Source organism: Scomber scombrus, chromosome 18 (assembly GCF_963691925.1).
Source record: "Scomber scombrus chromosome 18, fScoSco1.1, whole genome shotgun sequence".
NCBI classification, from domain to species: domain Eukaryota; kingdom Metazoa; phylum Chordata; class Actinopteri; order Scombriformes; family Scombridae; genus Scomber; species Scomber scombrus.
The window spans coordinates 3,028,946-3,052,209 of record NC_084987.1 but is presented as its reverse complement, the minus strand read 5'-3'; the positions used below and the strand labels follow the sequence as shown (position 1 = coordinate 3,052,209).

General features: G+C 41.3%; 1 protein-coding gene across 1 annotated transcript in view; it reads right to left on the bottom strand.

Moving 5' to 3' along the window:
- Positions 1–783: 783 nt before the first annotated feature.
- The window catches only part of gsg1l (gsg1-like), a 40,109-nt gene continuing 17,628 nt past the window's right edge, over positions 784–23,264 (bottom strand). Inside the window, 3 exon segments of the mRNA XM_062439053.1 lie at positions 784–1,176; positions 5,122–5,233; positions 9,861–10,013. Of these exon segments, the coding sequence (XP_062295037.1) occupies positions 795–1,176; positions 5,122–5,233; positions 9,861–10,013 (647 nt within the window). The 3' untranslated portion in view covers positions 784–794.

The window sequence follows — 23,264 nt, the reverse complement described above, 5'->3', positions numbered from 1 at the left end:
AATCATCATATTGGTTCTCAAATAGTGTTAGCATTTTTTTTGGCAAGTATGTAATGTCAGCTGTACTTAAGAATTACCTATATATGTGCTAGATCCCACTCCAATGAGGTTTAAGTCTCTGTGATCCACTCTATATTTAACCTGGATGTAAAACCGGTTTCTGGTGATGTGTTTTTAATGACTGGACCTTTGCAATAAGAAAGCAGGACTGGAATATGATGTAGATGAGGCTACTTGCAACTGAAGATTTACCAACAAGTTTCATCATTCTAAAAACTTTAACATTCAGGCATTTTGCTGCTAGAGCTTGAACACAGAGTCACATCACTAACTTTATTACTGTCTTCTACTTGTGCAGCTACTTTTTAGCATCAACTGTAATTCTCACAGCAAACATAACAGGCTTTAATGTCTCGAACTTCGGATGTAAAAACCCCCTTTTGATATTAAAATACTACACATAGCACCTTGAAATATGCTGGAGAACACCGGCTGTCCATCCACGGACAATCTTAACTCACAGATCTCAAAGTCAAAGATCTCCCTCTGTGTTTCACTTTATATGGATTTTCATTTTGTATATATATATATATGTATGTAGAGATTATTCGGTCTAGTTTTGTTCATTCCTCTGATGCTTCCTCTACACGTCGTTCTCAAGTCTCAGTTCTGTTAAAGTTCTGCTGTGGGCTGCTGTGCTTTTCTTGTTTGACGGCAAAACCTGTGGCCTGGTCCAGACTTAAAAGAGCAGTCCGCCTCATTATCTCAGATGGCCACAGCCCACATAACCCTCCTCAGCACTGCTCCTCCCCCAGCGAGTCTGTGTTCTCCCCCAGGTCTATGGAGGCCGATGCGGCTCTCATTTGGCCTCGTCCTAAACCGGGACCCGGACCTGGACCCGGCCCAGGACCTGGACCCGGCCCACCGACAACAAGCCCGGCTCTGGTTCCACCCACACTGCTGTGACCTGGATAGACCTCCACAGTGCTGGAGATGGACTGAAGGGAGCGGTCCCGGAAGTAGTGGAAAGCCTCTTGGTCCAGGTAGTTCTGCTCCTCGCGCAGGCCCTGCTCGAACAGCTTCCGCTTGTGGCGAAACTCGATCACAGTCTTGGTGTAGGAGTTGAGGGTGGTGACGGAGGCGGCCATGCAGCAGGTGAAGGATCCCCACGCCATGCTGGTTGGAGACAGACACAGAGGTAGAATTAAACTGAGTACATTTACTCAAGTATCTAAGTACAATAAGAGTAGCCCACTAGAGTATTTCCATTTGATGTTACTCTATACTTCCACTGCACTGCATTTCAGAGGGCAATATTGCACTTTCTACTCCACTGCTTTTATTTGACAGATGATGACATTAATGATGGCTACACTGGTTCTGGCATTGTGCATACTCACTCACTGACATGGCTTACTATGGCAATTAATTAACTATGACAATTAAATGACATCTGTACTTTTCCTTCTTTCACAAATGGTCCATTGTAATAGCTTTAGTGGACTCTAAAAAACTAGTGACATTCTTGCAGTCTCAGTAGTACTTTTTGTTAGCATGCTAGGCTAACTTTGCCATGTAAACAAGAGCATTTGCAATTGCACTTGTACTATACATTTCCAACTATTCTCCTTCCCTTTTTCTGTCATTGACAGTGTTTCCCCTGGTTGGAAGAGGATTTAGGTCTATGAACAGAATACACTCTTTTATCTCCATATTTTTTCAGGTGTTGTGAAGTTTCCATGTCCATTAAAATCGTGGCAATACAAACACATCCCTACTGATTGGCTTGGGCAAAATAACTCCCCTCACAACCAGAAATTGACTAACATAAATGAAACAAGATGGAAAGTCTGATTATCTATCAAAAAGTTAATGAAAGGGATGTTTCAGCCTGGTGGTGGAAAGGTCGGTGGTTGATCGATGCGGGAACACATTTTCATGGCCATGATAGTATCGCCCTGCTTAGCGGGGGGGGGGGGGGGGGCAGCGAGGTTATCAAGATGGAGGTGTGATTAGCCAGATGGAGAAGTTCCCTCTGGGATTAAAACCACTCAGAGAAACAGCTGCAGTGATTCAGTGAATACTCTGAGCTCCAGGCTCCACTTAATGTTAGCGGCCACATAACTGATGTGCTGCTAATTGAGAGAGTGGCCCAGCTCTGAGGGGAATTTGTCTGATACCAGGTTGTTAATAATGAAGTTAACAGTCCCTCTGTGCAGAGCCAAACACTGTATGCTAAGAAAATGTCAAGCAAAAATGCTTAAACATGCTGAGCAAGAAAACTAGAAAGAGAAAGACAAAAAACTCCAGAAATGAGCAAAATGGCCGATGCAATCCATCATTCTCTATCTCCAGAAACAGGAATCAAAATGGAACAATTTGATATTACTTGGATTAATGTCAGTGGCAGTAAACAGTCACTTTTTCTTTTTTCTGTTCATGATTTAAGATTTAGTTTTACAGAGTAAGCTCCGAAACCAACACAAAACAATTCACCAACATATATCACACAGACAACATTAGTGACACTCAAGCAAATAGCATATTGTTTTAATAGAAAATGGAAGGACTTTCATTCCAGATATGATGAATATGATTCAGCTTGATAGATTACTGATTCATTTTTAAACTGATAAATATGCTTGTGGTTGTCTCAAACTATTAATGAGTCTTTTCTGCACTATGTAGAAAAAAAGTCAGCCCATTAGTCAGCCGTATTAGCCGTTCATATGGACAAAACATGATTGCGAATCAGAGCGCAATGGTTCCTTGCTTAAGTTGACCAAACGTGTCACCATAATTGCTTAATTTTCTCAGAAGTGACCCAAAAATGACAACTGAAATGATTCTCTAACCACTGTAATACCTAGCTTTGACACGCTGTTAGGGTTCGGGCACACATGAGTGAATTTTAAACTTGATGATTGCCAGTTTCTCGCTGTAGTTAATGTCTATCCCTAATTTTTTTTTACGTCTACAGTCTTGTCTCTTCAAATTTTAACTAAACAACCTTTTATTTTATAACACAGTTGTTTTTGCCTTTTGCACTGATGATCTAACCGGGAGAGTTTCATATTGATACGACCCGTAAAAGAGCCCAAACTATAAGTAACGTGAAGTTGTTTACTGAAAAAATTTATGGAATTTTTACACTTTCGGAACCAGGACAACCCGAAATTGCTCCTCCCACTTTGGAACTCCATGGCAACAGTAACTAGGGAAGGCGGGGCTTAGCTAACAGTCAATCCAGAGAGACACAACTGAAACATTAACTTTTCTTTTGCCTAAAAAATGACACAAAAATATTTTAAATACAAAGTTTGTATACAGGCAGCACCTAAAGGATCACACTGTAGACTATGAAGAACATGTTTTCACATCTGTCAGGTTAAAATGAAGCTGAGGTTATCAGTTTCAGGAGAGCTTTCAACAGGAACACTGCATGTCACATTTTTTATTCGTCCTGAAGGAACTTTTTGGCCTTTGGCTCCAGCAGAGGTTCAACATTTCTGCTGTGAGTTTATTCCACTTTAATGATCCTGAAGGACTCATCATGGTAGAAAATGAGAGGCCTTCACTTGAATCACTGATCAAATCTCCTATTAGCAGCACAAGGTGTTCTTCACTGTTTCTTATGTTACAAGATTTAATTTTAATTAAAGATGTATTTAACGTTTTTGTAAATCACTTTGAAAGGCTGGCTTCCATAAGTAAATAAACACTATTATTATTGTAGTTCAAAGTTCCTTTTTGACCTTAGAAACAGCATCTTAAAAATGTATTCACAAGATCCATTTAGTAGCAGCTTTCAGTTATCTCACACGATCGTCATCTAAGGTCAAGAATGAACTTTAAATCTACATTTTTAAGCCAGCATGAAGTAGAAGAAGTTCTCAGAAAAATATGAAAATCTGGACATGAAACATCTTCCATGCCAACTGGGTAAACTCCACCTGCTGATGAAGATCATGTAATATGATCAAAAGCTCCAGAACAGCCACTACATGGACCTTGTGATAAGTTTTCTCAGCTATTGTCATTATTGAGAGGATTTCTAAGAGTCTGATCCACGTTAGAGGTTGTCTGGTAGGAGTGCAGTGTGTGTGTGAGAATTATAAATTAGGTTCACATGTTCGCTCGCTTCTTTATGTCCTTGCTGTTCCCTTCTGCCGATCCACAAATGAGCGACGAGAGCTGAGGCAACAGCTGCAGAGTTGCTTTACCTCTGAGTAGAGAGCAAGGAAGGTCAAGGCGAGTTGTGTCTGGCTAATTATCTCAGAAACAAGAGACCTGAAGCTCCCTGTGTACCTGAACACCTGTTTGTTCAACTGTCTGTTTGTCTGCGTGTCATTCATGTGTCAGACACCATCTGTCTAATGATGCAGTCTGTCTTTAAAAATAAGGGTTTAAATAAGTTTTAACACGCACATTTCATGAAAATGAAACCCCTGTCAGACATGCAGTCTATCCCTGAAATATTCAGGAACATTTCCTGCGTGGGGTCACGTGTGGATGGGATCAGGAATCAATATTCAGGGAAATCTATACAGCAGATTTCCCAAGACCTATTAACACGTGCTGGTACTGTGTTGTGAATGAAAGCAGACGAAAGACACTTTCATGCGTTTCATTCAATGATGTGTAAAGTGCCTTGAGATGACTTTCACAGTGATTTGGTGCTATATAAATATAGACTGATTGATTGATGTGGTGCGAGCAAACTAATCACAAGTCTTGATATGTGGTTGCTTGGTTTTGGTCTGTTTTTAACATGGTGGCCACGTCACAAACTTTATGCAAAAGGCAATGCAGTAATATCATCTTGATTCATATTTGAATTTTATGGCGGTTGGTATCCGTAAATGTCGCATTACCGCCATCTGCTGGATGGTCACCTGCCCTGTCTACTCTGGCATTACCGGGGTATGGGTATGTTCCTGATTGTAGCTGCATGTGTTATCACAGGTTATCACAGTGATTTATCAGTAAAAATGTCCAAAAGAGGCTTTGGAGGCATATTTGTGAATATATGTGTGTGTGTGTGTGTGTGTGTGTGTGTGTGTGTGTGTGTGTGTGTGTGTGTGTGTGTGTGTGTGTGTGTGTGTGTGTGTGTTGACTGACCAGAAGGACCAGCCGTAGTCCCAGCTGTGAGGCCTCCAGTCTTCAGGACCCAGACTGACCGTGATCTGGAACACCTGAGTGTACATCATGTGGGCCACCATACCCAGAAGACCTGTGACACACACACACACACACATACACACACACACACACACACACACACACACCAATGATTAGTCAACTTTGTGTTTAGCTGATCAACAGTAAATAATCGCCAACTATTTTGATAATTAATGAATTAATCCAGTTTTGGACCTTGTGTTCAACAGGATCTAAATAACAGTTAAATCGCAAAAATAACATGATATGCCCCCTGTAAATATATTTCTTTGCATATATGATTATAAAGATGTTGCTAAGTATGTGATGCAGTATATCTTAACTTATCATAGTCTTGTTGCTCATTATTACAGAGCAACAGCTGGTTAAAAACTACTGAGATGTGTTATATTGGACATGCAAATAAAGTTGTATTGACTATCGTTGTCTATGAGTCTGCACACTAGAGGAGACCTTAAACAATCAGGCTAAAGCTTCGTCTTTTATACAATAAATATCAATACCTAACAGGTATGACTGCTGTGCAACTTGCTTGATTGTGTTCTTAATGAGCTTTCTTTCCTTTAGCGTCGCCATGACAGCAAACCATAGACTGTATATAAGAAATGGACGTAACATCAGTGACGTCACCCATTGGTTTGTGGACTGCTGCTCGGAGGCCAATAGTTTCGGATCTAAACAGCACCATCTTGAAAATGTCAGGTGCATGCTGGGAAAAATAAAAACACGGATTCCACTTATATGGGCACCAGGAGGGGCATGAGGCGCCCTCCTGAACCTGTGAACCAATCAACCTGTCAATCACGACGTAGCCACGCCCTAATGCATTCCCTGCTTTATCGTCACATATAAAATCAGGGAGGCCAAAATTTCACAAATGAACATCATACTGCATTGAAGAAGGCTTTAAACTAGCGATTGAGACCATAAACACATTTTGAAAACGTTTACTGAGGTTAGAAATCAAGTGAGAAGTTGGTGAATTCTCCATTGACTTGTATAGAGACGGAAGTCCTTTTGACACCAAAACGGTCGCCCCCTGGTGGCCTTTTGATAGAATGCAGTTTTAAGTTACTTCTGCGTTGGCCTCATTTCAGAGGACCGGAACTCCCCGCCTGCAGCAGACGCAGATTTAACAGATTTAACAACGCTAACGTTAAAGCTCTCCATCCGTATGCTTTTGTAATTACATAACAACCCTAACTCCCTCGGCACAAGATAATCTGCCACGGTAATTATCATTAACATTAAACCCCCCTGCACGTCTGTGTTTACAGCTTCTCAGTGATAAATCAGAACACGTGTCATCACAATCAGTCATTATAAACAGCGTCAATTGATTTAAAGTGCCAGTTATGAGACTTCCAATCAATTACAGATAGGGTTATAATCACTCACAAATATACAGTAAATCAAACAGCCATGATGCAAATGGGAGATTAATGCAGAAGTTATATATCATAACGATACATCCAGCAGTGAGACGTGGCTGTTTGTTTTCTATGTGTGTGTGTGTGTGTATCACGTGGAAGTGTGTGACGGGTTAGAGCCACGTGTTTGTGTGTTTGTGTGTGTGTGTGTGTGTGTGTGTGTGTGTGTGTGTGTGTGTGTTTGTGTGAAAGACAGTCAATAAAACTCGGCTGCTGCAGATTTACAGTTCGCCATAAAGAGAGCATCATTTCTCCCCGTCCTTGACTCCATGACATCAGGGATTTCTAGGAAATGTGTGTGTGTGCTTGTGAGTCACTGCAGGACGTCATTGATCTGCTTTACTGTGCATTTTTTGTCAACAACATGGCTATAAGGTTGTTATAAGAGTGTTTGTTTACATCTAAACCATCATCTAAAAGCACTAAGCACATTTTATAGTCATATTATTGAAGGACAAATCCTCGTTTTGAGCAAAAATGCATTAAAAAAAAAGTTGATGTGAAGCTTATATGAGGCTTCAGCAGTCTGAGTTAGTCATATCAAGTGATATCTGACACATTTACAGTCTTTTTAGCATCAGATTCCCTCTTAGTGTTTCCCTGTTGAGCTGTGGTGGAAGTATAGTAACAAAAAGACTTTGCTACTAAAAACACTGTAACGTTGAAACATAGAAGATGAAGATTTGACTTATTTGGACGCTGAAGCTTCATATTAGCTTTAGATAAACACTTATATACATTTTTTGATGTGGATTTTGTCCTCCATCACTTATATTGTATGACGGGATCTTCTAATGGTCAGTATCACAAAAAAGTGCTTTTACTCTTTCTATAAAGTAGATTAGTAGTAATTCAGACATATTAACAGCAGGACAGAGAACAGTGACCACTGTACAGATTACAATTATAAATATGAATAAGAATCAGAGGAAATCATCTAGGAGTTTTATGAATATATGGATTAAACTTAGTATCCACGATGCTGCATTTGTAGTTCTTTTTATGGGAGCTGTAGTTTTTTCTGCCGTTTAAAATGAAGGTTTAAATTTCTGATTGCAGCTGCTGCAGAGAAGCTGACTTGTCTTATATGTATAGGTAAGGCTGAATTTGAAAAATACCTAATTTCGATTTTTTTTGACTGATATTGCAATTTGCAATACGATTTGTGATATTATAAATTACATTTTTACATAATAATTTCATTCTCATTTTACAAAACCTTAAAATGATTCTGGTGTGTTTTGTTTGAATCTGTAGCTTTCCTTAAGTCTGTAGAATATGGGGTGTAGCTACTTAGGAGAATTATATTTCATTTCTACTAAGTCCATTCCACTAGATGCCAATACATTTTACACACTGCACCTTTAATATTGTAAGGACGTAATGGGACAAGCAGAAACAGAACAGTGGAATTCATATTATACAACTATATATGCTGTATTGTCTTCTAGGATCTTGTCATCATTAACGAAGGCTGGACTGATATTGATTTTTCAAAAATGTCGATCCGCTGAAGGAAATCCATCTGCTCCTCGTGTCATTAAAGAAATGTAATTCAGATCACATCTATCACTCGAGGAGGTTTGTCTGTAAAATACTATGAAATGTGCTGTGGGAAGAATCTCTGGCGTCCTCGGAGGGAGCTTGAGGAGGCAGCGAGCAGTGTGCAGAGCCAACTTCTTGTGTAAGAGGTTTAACACGAGTTGGGAGAAAAAATCCCTGGCGCCTAAACACAGTGGCGGCTGCCAGAGGATAACCTCTGACCCTGGACGACCTCTCGCAAATCTGCACCAGTCTCTCGCTCTGTTCCTCTCGTGATTCTCTGAGCAGTTTCTCACTGTTAAAGGAATACGATGTCTGTCAGTGTTGTAAGGTTAAGTTAATACTTTAGATTATAATTATTGCTATTATTAACCCTTGTTTGATCATGTAAATCAAACAGGAATATTTTACTTTAACACTCCTTATTAACCATAAACATTACATCATATAAAGCTGTAATTAATTGTTTATAAGATATTATAATTCAGTTATAATGAGGAGATATGAGGACATAGTTAGGTCTTTATTAATTTAAGCATTTATCGGTGAATATAACGTCTCCTATGAAGACATATAGTGTGTCTCAAATCACATACTTCTGATAGTACACTGTGTACTTTCTTGTGTAGTGCGCAGATTTCGACAGGTTAGTGTTGTCTCAAATCAAACACAGCCGCTTACTGGAAATGATGATTAGTTAGTTAGCAAGCTAGCATTAGCATTCACATTATCGTTTGCAGTACCGAATCATTACAGACTGCTAAATTAACCCCATAAACCTACTGATGGGTTTATATATCTAACAACAGTATAGTGGTACTTAATGCAAAAACACATGTAATAATTTACATCTGTATAATGCAGCGATGTTGAGCCGTCTTTTCCAGTTTGAACAATGGTCCTTCCTCTTCTGCTACGTAGCCAAGATGGCGACCATTGACCATCCAGGTAATTATAGCGAACCATATTTTTCCATACTTCTCATTGTGAACGCACTTGTAGATCAGACAGGTAGGATATACATACAGGCACTGAATGTAAAGTGAGTGTAGTATGAACTCAAGTATTTATGTTTAACCTTCGTGTCGTCCTCCCGGGTCAAATTTACCACGTCGGTTTTGACTGTTCCTTCTTTCCTCCCTTCCTTTTTTCCTCCCTCCCTCCTTCTTTCCTTTCCTCCTTCCTTCCTTCCTTTCCTTCCTACCTTCCTTCTTTCCTCCCTCCCTCCTTCTCCCTTTCTTTCCTCCCCCTACCTTCCTCCCTTCTTTCTTTTCTTCCCTCCCTCCCTTCCTCTTTTCCTTTCTCCCTCCCTCCCTCCTTCCTTCCTTCTTTCCCCCCTCCATCCTACCTTCCTTCCTTCCTTCTTTCCATTCCTCCCTTCCTTCCTCCCTCCTTTCCTTTCCTTCTTTCCATCCTTCCTTCCTTCCTTCCTTCCTTCCTCCCTCCCTCCCTTCCTTCCTTGACTCGAGGACAACAGGAGGGTTAATATTATTGTTTTTTATTGTTGTGCTTTTTAAACACCTTTTAACAGGCTTTAACTTATTACAATGGCTGCTGCTGTTTTCTTGGTTGGTGGCTTTGGAAAAAAGTCCTGTTTAAAATGGCAAATACGCTACTGTGTAAACGTTGTGAGTGTGGATTTCTGTCTGTGTGTGTGTGTGTGTGTGTGTGTGTGTGTGTTTGTGTGTTACCAGTCGTCCATCTTACCGGACAGCACGGTGAAGACGGCGGCGAAGGCGTTCAGTTTGAGTCCGTCGATGACATTGCTGGAGTGAAAAAGCTCCAAACACATCAGACTGAAGCCGACCACCAGCAGCAGGATGTAGAGCACCTCCGACACCACCGATAACCACAGCACACCTGCACACACGCACACACACACACACACACACACAACTTAGGTATACACAAATAAACACCAGCATACTAAATACTAAAGACTAACTGTAACTACACAGTTCAGTGAGATAGAAAAAGCACTTTTGAAATGAGGGAACAGACACAAGAGCCGTCCTGAATGCTACACCTGGTATTAACATGTGATCTGTGTCTGGATATATTATCTGGATAATGACATTGGATCTATGGGTGTGTACATTTACACCTGGTATTAAAATGCAGTCATTGTCTCAGCTGTGCCTGCAGTGTGATTAACTCTCAATATGCAATATTTGACAGGTGGCCAACTCTCTTTCCTCCCTTCGTTCTTTCGTTCCTCCATCCCCCTTTCTTCCCTCCTTCTTTCCTCCCACCCTTCCTTCCGTCTGTCTTTCCTCCCTCCCTCCTTCTCTTTCTTTCCTTCCTCTGTCTTTCCTCCCTTCCTTCTTTCCTCCCTCCATTGAGTCTGTCTTTCCTTCCTCCCTCCCTCCTTCTCTCTTTCTTTCCTTCCTCTTTCCTCCCTCCATCCCCCTTTCTTCCTCCCTCCCTCCTTCTCTTTCTTTCTTTCCTTCCTCTGTCTTTCCTCCCTTCCTTCTTTCCTCCCTCCATTGAGTCTGTCTTTCCTTCCTCCTTCCCTCCTTCTCTCTTTCTTTCCTTCCTCCTTCCTCCCTCCATCCCCCTTTCTTCCTCCCTCCCTCCTTCTCTTTCTTTCCTCCCTTCCTTCTTTCCTCCCTCCATTGAGTCTGTCTTTCCTTCCTCCCTCCCTCCTTCTCTCTTTCTTTCCTTCCTCCTTCCTCCCTCCTTCTCTTTCTTTCCTTCCTCCCTCTTTCCTCCCTTCATCCCCCTTTCTTCCTTCTGTCCTTCCTCCCTCCCTCTTTCCTTCCTTCCTTCTTTCCTCTGTCCTTCCTCTTTTCCTTTCTCCCTCCCTCCTTCCTTCTTTCCTCCCTCCCTCCTACCTTCTTTCCTCCGTCCTTCCTCCCTCCCTCCTTTACTTCCTTCTTTTTCCCTTCCATCCTTCCTCCCTTCCTTCCTTCCCTCCTTCCTTCCTTCCTTCTCCCTCCCTTCTTCCTCCCTCCCTCCTTTACTTCCTTCTTCCTCCCTTCTTCCTCCCTCCCTCCCTCCCTCCCTTCCTTCCTTGACTCAAAGACAACAGGAGGCTTAAATGTGAGTTTCTGCATGTTAGAACTTTTGTCATTTAACTAAACTCAACTTCTTAATGCGTCGGTTTCTAATGTTGTCTTATCACCAGCATCTGTACAAGGACGAAGGTTTTTGTAAGGTTCTCTCGACAATAACATCATAAAATTAAACTTTTTTGACACACATTCATTCACTTTTCCTCCTTGTTCCTTGTTGACATTCACTCCTGGCCCTGTCACGTGCAGGGAAGGATGCATTGTCCTCCAGGCGCAAACTGAGGGCGGGGACATTAGATTGTCCTTCCACTCATTTTGTCTTCATTCATCCCTCCGCTTGTTCGATAACCCGGAAACTGCTAATGAAACTATGATGGATCTTTCAACAATGATGATGCATCTTAACCACCACGACACGCAGGACATGACACCCGGAGCTCAAAACAAGGAGAGAGATATTTGTTTCCGATCGGCCCAAAGGACAAGAGGAGGTGCAGTTTGATTTCTCCACCTGCTTGTCTGACACACATTGATTGTCTCTTCACAGGAGCCCCTCTGGTCAAACCCGGAGAGGAAGAAAAAATAAGACATTATGCAGGAGATGATGAACACGTTTTACAGCCCTACTGTACCTCTTCGTCCTCTGGAAATGTGAACATTTTTAAAGCAAGAGACGAGTTGTCATCCTGTAACAGTAGCAGCCCTCAGGGATCCACTCTCACTACCAGAACCTGCTTTTCTGTCTTTCTTTCTTTCTTTCTTTCTCTCTTTCTCTCTTTTTTCTCTCTTTTTTTTCTCTCTCTCTCTCTCTCTCTCTCTCTCTCTCTCCCTCTCTCTCTCTCTCTCTCTCTCTCTCTCTCTCTCTCTCCGCTCCACAGCTCTCCACATTTATAATTTCTAAGCGGCAGAAGCTCCTCTTGAATGGGAGAGGCTCATGACACAGAATTAAACAGGATTATCTGCTCCGCTCTGCTTACTCGGCTCTGTCGGGGGTTTTGTAGATGAGGTAGAAGTACAACCTCCAGGCTGAGTTTTCAATTTCAACATCAGTTTAGTTAGAAGGGGCAACTACGGGATCCCTGAACAGCCAAAACTGATCTGTACAATGTTTATGACACTCATTCCTATATGTTTTACAAAGGATATTTTCATTAACTTTCTATATGAGTCAAATGAAACGAACCCTCCAACAGCCCTGAACTCGCTCGTCTCAGCCTGATGAACGCCACCTGTTCCTGATAATGATGATGATGAGATTCCTGACATTTGATCATTAGCATAATCACTTCCTGAACACTTAAAACACTGCGTAGTTTCATGTCCTGCTTTCATAAATCAAGCAGGTGAAAACATATATTTAGAGGTAAATATGATGTGCAATATATATTATTTATTCATTTCTGTTTTATTTTATTTAATATCGTGTTTTTTAATGTACGCCCCACAGAGTAGCAATTCTAATTTTGTTGTATGCTATACAATGTGACAATAAAGACAATCTAATCTAATCTCAGTAGTAGAGGATGTCCAAAAATTAGAAAATATTAATCCAGCTGCCAACATGTGTCATCCTAGCATAAACAAGGTAACGCTTTGACAAGGATTTAGATGCTAAAATATGTCTTTTAACCTTCGTGTCGTCCTGCCGGTTCAAATTAACCCCGTCTGTTTTGACTGTTCCTTCCTTCCTCCCTTCCTTCTTTCCTCTGTCCTTCTTTCCTTTCTCCCTTTCTCCCTCCCTCATTCCTTTTTTCATCACTCCCTCCTACCTTCATTCCTTCCTCCCTTCCTTCCTCCTTTACTCCCTTCTTCCTCCCTTCCATCCTTCCTTCCTTCCTCCCTCCTTTCCTTCCTTGTTCCTCCCTTCCTTCCTCCTTCCCTTCATTCTTCCTCCCTTCCTTCCTTCTTCCTTCCTTCCTTCCTTCCTTGACTCGAGGACAACAGGAGGGTTAAAGGCAAAGCGCTCTGTAATTGGAGCTGGTCAACAAATATGACATTAGACAATATTAAATGAGAGAATGTAATAGTCTACATATGTCTATTATGCCAATAAAATCATATAATCTAACAAAAAACCTTTCTGTAAATTGGCAGCCATGATGAAGATGATATGGTTTGTTAATTTCAGCATCATGTTTATACTTTGAATTCAGATTAGTGAAGAGAGGCAGAGAGGATTTATTCGTGACCCGTTCGACAGGTCTGGGCCATAATTTTGTTTATTCTTGAGAGAAAATTAAAGAGAAAGGAGAAGATAATTGATGAATGCCACAAATGTTCTTAATTCACTCGTAGGTGCATTTTAAGAACAAATCTGTTGAGAGTAGTCACAGAGGCAAAAGGAAGAATTTTTAAAAAGGAGAAAAAAGGTCAAGTTTAATTAGAAGCAACTTTTCTTCTGCAGCTAAAGGCCCGTTTTGAGATGAAAGTTGGCATTCATTACAGAAATTCGTAGTGAAATCTTTGGCTGTCGAATCTAAAACGATGTCCTAGATCTCACTGTGAGACTCGTCCAAAAAGGCAATCTGAGGTAACCGTCTGACAAAGATAAATTTAAGACCAAATTCTCCGAATCAGACTTGCTGCTACACGTCATCATCCAGCATCGATTAAACACACCAGTCAGAGTACGACATGAAATGATGCACAGGCTGGAAGCTCTAATCTACAGTGTTTCCCATGGGACTGTGAATGCAGCATAAAAATAGACTGCTTTATGAAACCAGACACAGACAGACAGTCAGAGGAGTGGTGATGAATCTGACCAAATCCAAGAGAAAAATATGAAATAAAGCCGGTTTTTTTTGGGTTGTTTTAATGATAAAACAATAAGTTGGAGGGCAGAGGAAAGCCAGTAAAGAGAAATGAGGCTGAGAGGAGTGAGACGACAAGCAGAAACCACTGGAGGCATAAGCGATAAAAGCATCACCAACCACTTTACGATAAGGTGCAAAATTAATGTGACAGCTGCTCACATCAGGCCGTCTGAAGGAGAAGCTGCAAACCGGCAGAGTCTCAGCAGCCGAAAAACCTTCAGGATACCAAACAGGAAGTAAACTGAGCAGCGTTTCCTTCAACGCTAGCAGCATGTCGGTCCACTGCTTTGCTTCACGTTGAAATATCTCGACAACTATTGAATGGATTGTGATAAAATGTTGTTCAGACATTCATGTCACTCAGAAGATGAATCCTACTGACTTTGATGCTCCTTCAACTTTTTATGCAGCGCCACCATCAGGACAAAATTTTAGTTATACATAATATGTATAACAAAAATATATGTACATAATAAAACAAACAACATTCCCATCAGACTCTGCTATCACGCCTTATTTACTATATAGTGCACTACATTTACCCTCTGCCATATTATTCCATGAATTCAAAATAATGACATGTTCTGAAACAATAAGGTATGTATATTTACCATAGACTGTATATAAGAAATGGACGTAACATCCATGACGTCACCCATTGGTTTGTGGACTGCTGCTCGGAAGCCAATAGTTTCGGATCTGAGCAGCGGCGTCTTGAAAATTTCAGGTGCATGCCGGGAAAAATAAAAACACGGATTCTACTTATATGGGCATCAGGAGGAGCATGAGGCGCCCTCCTGAACCTGTGAACCAATCAACCTGTCAATCACGACGTAGCTACGCCCTAATGCATACCCTGCTTTATCGTCACATATAAAATCAGGGAGGCCAAAATGTCCCAAATGAACATCATACTGCATTGAAGAAGGCTTTAAACTAGCGATTGAGACCATAAACACATTTTGAAAACGTTTACTGAGGTTAGAAATCAAGTGAGAAGTTGGTGAATTCTCCATTGACTTGTATAGAGAAGGAAGTCCTTTTGACACCAAAACGGTCGCCCCCTGGTGGCCTTTTGATAGAATGCAGTTTTAAGTTTCTTCCGCGTTGGCCTCATTTCAGAGGACCGGAACTCCCCGCCTGATATTTACACATTTTAAGTTGCATCAGACTCTCATTGTGAGTCTCTCAAAGGAATGCGGCTCATCCGCCACAGTTTATGACTACAGAGTATTGTCGTGGAACACAAATATGAAATAATACACAACACGAAACTGAAGATTGGTCAATGTAGTTGGTCAAACATATCAGGTTATATGAGTATATCCAATGGCAAATACCCTTAAGACATACATTTTCGTACCCATGTATCTTACATGAGACTCATACACCCTCAAGATACAGGAAAGTGAAAGAGCTTAAAGCCATAAATTATTTCTTGACACCTTACCGTGATCCACACATCCCAAAACTCAGAGCTTCTATCTTATTTGGATACAAGCCAAAGCAAAGGAAGATCAGTGGGTCTCTTAACAATAACAAGAGACACTTTCCACATGGTTAATGTTGACTCCACTGACTGACAGATCAGATTTTTAATGAAGGCGCAGCATCAGTCTGACTCCTCTCTCAGGGTTTTTTTTTTTATCAGCTGCAGCTTTGATTTCCAGCCAATCAATGGAAACAGATTCAGAAGGGATAAAATGCCTGTAAGGGGAAAGTGCTACAATATTGACATATTGACCAAAACAATTTTCTCCCCCGTTTCGTGTCTTATTGAATATGTATCAGAGCTGACTGAGACTTCATTAAACTCAAGACAGTAAATAAAACGTGTTCGGAGGGACTCAGCCTGCACAACTGATAACAGGAAGCAGCTCATCAGACCGAGCCTCATCTCAAATGGAGATAATTATGCCTTTAATTACTACGCGTGTGTTCGTGTGAATGTGTGTGCTCATAAGTGTGTCAGTGGTGCATGATGTCAACAGTTTCTGCCTGTGATACATTTTTTGACACCTTTTCTCAGGGTTTCCATATCCAGGAATCCAGATTTAATAAGAATTTAGACCCACAGGGAATCTCATTAACAGGATTATTGTTTTAATAATTTAGCTCTGAAATGAGGATGAAACTCCGAGTTAAATCAGGGCTACAATTAATGATTTTAATGAGTCAATCAATTAATATTTAGATTAATCAATTAATGATTTACTTTCTAGAACATATTAAAAATGTGAAGTTTTCCAATTATAATCTGGAATCAAGTCGAAAAACCTTCACAAACTAAGCGTCCACGGCTGGTTGGAGCCCCGAGTTTTGACTTGCAGGTAGAATTACTAAATAAGTTCGCCTCAAATTCTGTAACTTTGACCATGTTAAGTATAGATATCTGACATAATAACAGTATAAATTAACTGAAAATCACAAAAAATAGCATCTCTTATTGGTGGAGGTTGTGGGAGCTGAATGAAGCCTGAAAGAAATACCTGCAGACGTTACTTGGGGCTTCAAAATGTGTGAGAATGTGTGAGGCTTACAGTTAAGAATCTCCTAAAATGTTACTGTTATCTGTAATTTATGTATTAAAAAACAAACTGAATATCAGTTATAGAAAAACAATAAAGCACAAGGGCTCTTTGTAGTAAATCAGCTTCATTCTGTAATAACTGTAATTCATTGTGTCCCCATTTCACTTCCTACTGAACACTTAAATAAGTACCGTAATAAGCAAACTATGAAATGTATTTTTTTGAGTTTTTTTGGATGTTTGGTAGGTGCTTAGTCTTCTTTTTTTGGTATTCTGCTCTTTATTTCTAAAGCCAGGCTGCAGCCCTGGTGGCTCTCTGAATGTTTTCTTGTAAACAAATTAATTTTTTTTTGGTTTCAGTTTTCATTAACAACAAACTTGGAGCCGACTGTGGAGCAGCTGTGGTGTAAAACCCAGCAGCGAGCATGTAGGGCTCAAAGGACGGGAGATTAACATACTGTATCCTTGTGTGAGGAGCAAGGTCGCCCTGCTCAATACATCATAACATCCACCGCTGCTCCGTGCAACACTCCTGCTCTTTTTCCAGATGGCATTAACAGATGAAACCGTCAGAGAACTTTCATTATTAACTACCTGCTCTGCATGAAACAGCGAATTAGAGGCTACACCCACATGCACCGAAATATTCCCTTTCTTCTGGACACTCAAATATTCCTTTCATTAGCAGCTGGGTATAAACACCATGTGCTGTTAGAAATAACCTGCTCTTATCTTCAGTTAAGAGGAATATTTATGCGTTACCCCAGATATTCTCTCATTATCCAGGGTCCTAATAAACAAAAATATATTCTAATATTCTGTTTTGCACATCATACCAAAAAATGTCTAAATATAAAAGAGTTTCTGTGCTTGACTGAGGTGGAAAAGGTGCTAAAAGAGAAAAATAAGTACAAACACAGCAATAAAAAAAGAGCCTGTTGTCCTCGAGTCAAGGAAGGAAGGGAGGAAGGAAGAAGGAACGGAGGAAGAAAGGGAGAAAGAAGGAAGGAAAGGAGGAAGGAAGGGAGAAAGAAGGAACGAAAGGAGGAAGGAAGGGAGGAAGAAGGAAGGAAAGGAGGGAGGAAAGAAGGAAGGGAGGAAGAAGGAACAAGGAAGGAAAGGGGGGAGGGAGGAAGGAAGGGAGGAAGAAGGAAGGAAAGGGGGGAGGGAGGAAGGAAGGAAGGAAGGAAGGAAGGAAGGAAGGAAGGAAGGAAGGAAGGAAGAAGGAAGGAAAGGAGGGAGGAAAGAAGGAAGGGAGGAAGAAGGAACAAGGAAGGAAAGGGGGGAGGGAGGAAGGAAGGGAGGAAGAAGGAAGGAAAGGGGGGAGGGAGGAAGGAGGGAAGGAAGAAGGGAGGGAAGGAAGGGAGGAAGGTAGGAAGGAAGAAAGGAAGGAAGGAAGGAAGGAAGGAGGGAGGAAAGAAGGAAGGGAAGAAGAAGGAAGGAAAGGAGGGAAGGAATGAAAGGGGGAGGAAGAAAGGGAGAAAAGAAGGAAGGAGGGAGGGAAGGAAGGAAGGAAGGAAGGAGGGAGGGAAGGAAGGAAGGAAGGAAGGAGGGAGGGAGGAAAGAAGGACAGAAGGAAGGGAGGAAGAAAAGGAAAGAAGGAACAGTCAAAACAGACGGGGTCAATTTGACCCGGGAGGACGACACAAACGTTAATAACATGCAGCTGTCTCATAAATCAAGACCTACAAAAAGACTGAGTGAGAAAATCAATTAATACATGTCAGTTCCCTTGATCGTCCTCCTCCGTCAATAAAATCACAACGAAGGACGCAGGATGCTTCACATTAAGTGCTTGTGTTGTCTAACAGCACATAAAACGCCCTCATCGGATCACATCGGACAATGTTTGTCGATTTCTGAAACAGACAATCACTTCCACTTAACGCAGCAACTAGCCAGGTGTGTGTGTGAATGTGTGAGAATAAGGACAGGTGTAACACGTCTGTAAATTGTATGAACAACTGAAACTGAAAGTATGTACAGTTATCCTTCACCTCATCAGGTATAAATAGGGATGGTTACCAAGTGTCAGTCCTGTTATCAGTGACTTCATTCATTTAACGTTTATTTACTGTTAAATTAACATTTTCCCAACTTGTCGCCATCATTGTGTATCAGTACTAATAAGTAGTGTCAGTACTGATAAAACACTAACAATATTCAATAACTCAATATAAACATTTTTATATTGGGATGTTGGTCCGTGGGACTTTCGACACCCTAAACTTGACTGGCCATCACGCCACCAAGAGCCGAGTGAACCCAGGAGCCGCTATGGAGCTAAACCAGCCTGTAATCAGCAGCTACAGTCAGTCAGCTCGTCTGCCCTCAAACCTCTGTGGCAGTCAATTATGACATCACATCCCCTTTTTATATCACCAAATAACTAATCAAAAACAGAAAAATTAGAAACTGAACATACATTAACATGAAAAGAATTACCCGAAGTGACAGAAACCATCTTTGGGAAAAATATATTTGACATTCACTTTGATTTTTTGGTTCATATCCTGTCCACTAGTTTGGATGGGGCAGGATATATGAACCATACTGCAACCAGTCATTATGTAATGGACTGTACTTATGTAGCCCTTTTCTAGTCGTTATGACCACTCAAAGCACTTTTACATTACTTCTCATTCACCCATTCACACAGATTCATACACTGATGGCAGGAGCTACCATGCAGGGTGCCAACCTGCTCATCAGAGAACTAATCATTCATACACATTCATACACCGTTGGCACAGCAACGGGAGCAATTTAGGGTTAAGTGTCTTGCTCAAGGACACATCGACAATCGAACTGCCAATCTTCCAATTGGTGGACACCCACTCTACCTCCTGAGCCATAGCCGCCCGTGTGGCAATACAGATATTATGGCTTCACTCATGCCATCCATCTCTATATACATTTCTCACCTTGTTTCAATAAGCTGACTGCAGTGTAACTGTCAGAAAATCTACTATAACTTTGATATAGTACCCAGTTGTGCCACTAGGTGGAGCTTTTCACTGTTTCATGAGATGGCGTAACAGGTGTGCTTGCTAACCATAAGGGCTGAACAACTTGTAAGACAAATGCACCTCCCTGCTGTCCAAGGAAGAAGAAAGTTGCAGCAAAAAGTTGTAAAAACTCCACTGAGTTGCTGTCTGGCGGCTGTCTGGTTTAGTTAGCTATCTGAGGCTAAAGCAAAGGCTGCATATTATTTTATATAAAACCAATCAGACTGAAGTACACTGTGGAGAGATTAAACTGTTTTATATTTATTCAGTGTTATTGACTGTTGAAGGCTGCAGCACTTTTCGTTAATGAAAAATGGGTCATGTTTGAACTGTTAAATATGTCCAACACATCTTTAATCTGATCTAACTTATTTCCTCTATTGAAGCTGGAAGTTGTGTAGCTGTTTGCCGTCTTGAATACATTGGATTTTGTCGACCAATTGTTGAATAGAGACAGACGGGAGCACTACAGTTTTAAATTAAGTAATTATTTTTTGTAATGCACATACCCAGAGCTGGCAGCAAAAGACCAGATGACGTCTTTTCTTAAGCGTAACCTTACAGTGTCCCTCAGGAAGCCACAAGCAACCAGTCTGGCCAAGGCCGCATGCTTCAACAAGCACAATGTGGGCACTGTTTTAATAACCTGGTCCTTATGACAAGCGTGGTTTTGAGGCTCAAGATGTCTGGAATATGGATGAAACGGGGCTTATAACTGTGCAAGCTCCAGAAAAGATAATTGCTCCCAAAGGGCTGCAGCAGATTGGAGACGTGACATCCAGCGAGAGAGGTAGCCTCGTGACTGTTGCTGTTGCGGTCAATGCACAGGGGATTCCTATTACCCCTTTCCTTATCTAAGAAATTCCATGCACACATTATCCATGACAGACCCACTGGATCTGTCAGTGCAACCAGTGGTTCAGGATAGATGCAGGAGGAAGAATGTTGGTCTTCGTACGCTATTTTGCCAATCACACCAAGCTATTGCAGAAGACCTAGGTCTTCCTTTTGTTGGATAACAACGCTTCCCACGTCAGTATTTGCAAGGAACATGGTATTGTGCTGTTGGCCTTTCCACATCACTGCACCCATTAGCTCTGGATGAAGACACACGCAGGCATCAATGCGACAATCTATGACCTACCTGGCATTGTTGGCAAAGCCCTGATGACATCAAGTCATCGCTTCTGGCCCTACAATATTGACATTTTAAGTGAAAATGACTTTGCTGCAGCCTCTGTAACTGACAGAACCAACCACTGCCCCCTCTGAGCCCACTCCTGCATTCGGCCCTGTTGAAGTCAGGTCCCTCCCAAAGGCAGGACAACCTAAGAGTTTTGCCAAGACAAGTAAGAAGAGCGCAAGTGCCATCTTCACAGACACTCCAGTCAAAAGAAGAAGAGAAGTGAAAAACTGACGCTCAGGGCCAAAAAGAAAGATCTTGAGTTCAAAGGAAAATATAAATGAAACGAATCATTCCTCTGAGGATTGCCTTGTGCAGTGAAGATTTTGCCTCCTCTGTCCCAAGGGAGAAATGGGTGAAGTATGTCTTCTGTAAGGGATGGGCATATAAATTGTGCACTGAAAAGTATGAACATTATATTTGTCATGACTGTGATAAACTTAAAAACTGCTTTGATTAATAACAAGGACACACAGGGTAAGTGTCAAGTCTCTTCACTGCATCCACGATTCCCTCACTTGTGTCTTAGTCCCTCCCAACAAGGACGCACGGAGAGACGCAAGGAAACCATAAAAGGCGAGAGGACACACGGAAATATGGTTTTAGAGAAATGAGATGTCTTTCCCTCTGAAACATCATGTAAAATGACATCCGTTTTTGATTACGGTGGCAGCTGGATCAGTTGTAAGTCAGCTTTAACAGCTGAGGAGACTTCTGATAGAGTTCGTGTCTTCACACATGTGCTAATACTAATAAAAGCTCACTGTTATCACTACCAGAGCAGCTGTGTTTTATCTCTGTAGCTTGTTACCTGTTTAACACCTGCGCATGAATAAAAAGATGCATTCTGTATTCATGCTGTGTCCTGCTCGGAGGCAGAGGAGCCATTTCTACCGGCATAGTGCGTCATTATTTATTCATTATTTGCATCTGTATTTATTGATATTCTGATTGTGAGTTCATTATTAAATAACCCGGAATATGGCCAGGGTGTCTTTTGAACACTGGAAATTATTCATTAGGCTAAAGGTTTCAGGGAAAATGGAAATTATATAACTCACATCAAACCCGGCACTCAGAGATTTTCAGCCTCTGATGTGACTGAATGGAAATACAAAATATAAATGTATTTAAAATGTGTTTCTCGCTGTTAGACATAATCTTCTTTATGTTAATTTTATCCATATCAACAGTTAATTGGGGAAATAACAGATCATGAAAAGAATATTCCTTCTAATAAATGAAGAAAGCTGTTTATGGTCTTTTATGGTTCGTTGATCAGGCCTACAATTAACACACATTTTTAACTAGATGGTGAATCAGAAAACAAATAAAAACTTGGGAGTGATACACTTGAGTTTAATCAGCTGCAGCATACAATCAATAACTACTTTCCAATCCGAGAAGAACATGTCAGCCAATAAAATGAGCTTCAATGAGCTCTCGTATATCCTCATGTAACGTCCTTCAAGATGGCGGAACAACTTTGGGCTTAAACTTAGATTGAGGAGTTCGGAAAGATCAAATAAAAGACTTCAGATGTACCAACAGTTATTAACCCTCCTGTTGTCCTCCCGGGTCAAATCGACCCCATCTCTTTTGACTGTTCCTTCTTTCCTCCCTCTTTCTTTAATTTTTCCTTCGTTCTCCCCCTCCTTCCCTTTTTCTTTGCTCCCTCCTCCTTCCTTCCTTCATTCCTTCCTTCCTCCTCTCCTTCCACCCTACCTTCTCTCCTTACTTCCTTCCTCTTTTCCTCCCTCCCTCCTTACTCCTTTCCTTCCTACCTTCCTCTTTTCCTCATCCCTCCTTACTCCTTTCCTTCCTTCTCTCCTTCCTCCCTTCCTCTTTTCCTCCCTCCCTCCTTACTCCTTTCCTTCCTTTCCTTCCTTCTTTCCTTCCTTCTTCCTTCTCTCCTTCTTCCCTTCCTCTTTTCCTCCCTCCCTCCTTACTCCTTTCCTTCCTTCCTTCCTTCCTTCCTTCTCTCCTTCCTCCCTTCCTCTTTTCCTCCATCCCTCCTTACTCCTTTCCTTCCTTTCCTTCCTTCCTTCCTTCCTTCTTTCCTCCCTTCCTCCTGTCCTTTCTTGACCTGAGGACAACAGGAGGGTTAAACGGGTCTTACACAAAGTGCCATGTATGTGAGTCGCCACTAGGGGTAGAGTGTGAGTAAATGACTGAAAGAATGATTGGGTGAGTTACTGACATTGCTGGTAATAGCAGGGATTTGCATCTAAAAAAATAAATAAATAAAAAAGACTAATATAATAAAAATGAAAAAACGTATCAGTTAGCAGGGTAAAATCATGCTCTAAGCCAGGGGTGTCCAAACTACGGCCCGCGGGCCAACTGCGGCCCGCAGTCCATTTTTAATTGGCCCGCAGGAAATTTTATAATTAGAATAGAATATGGCCCGCACTGCTTTGCATCTCAACCACCAAGTTTACTCCTGACCTTCCAGCCATCCTTGAGTCCAAAACGCAGCATCAATGCTCCCACTGAGTGCAATGCCGTTCCCGTTTTAGGTGAGTTAAAAATATATTACACAGTATCCGTGTGTTATTAA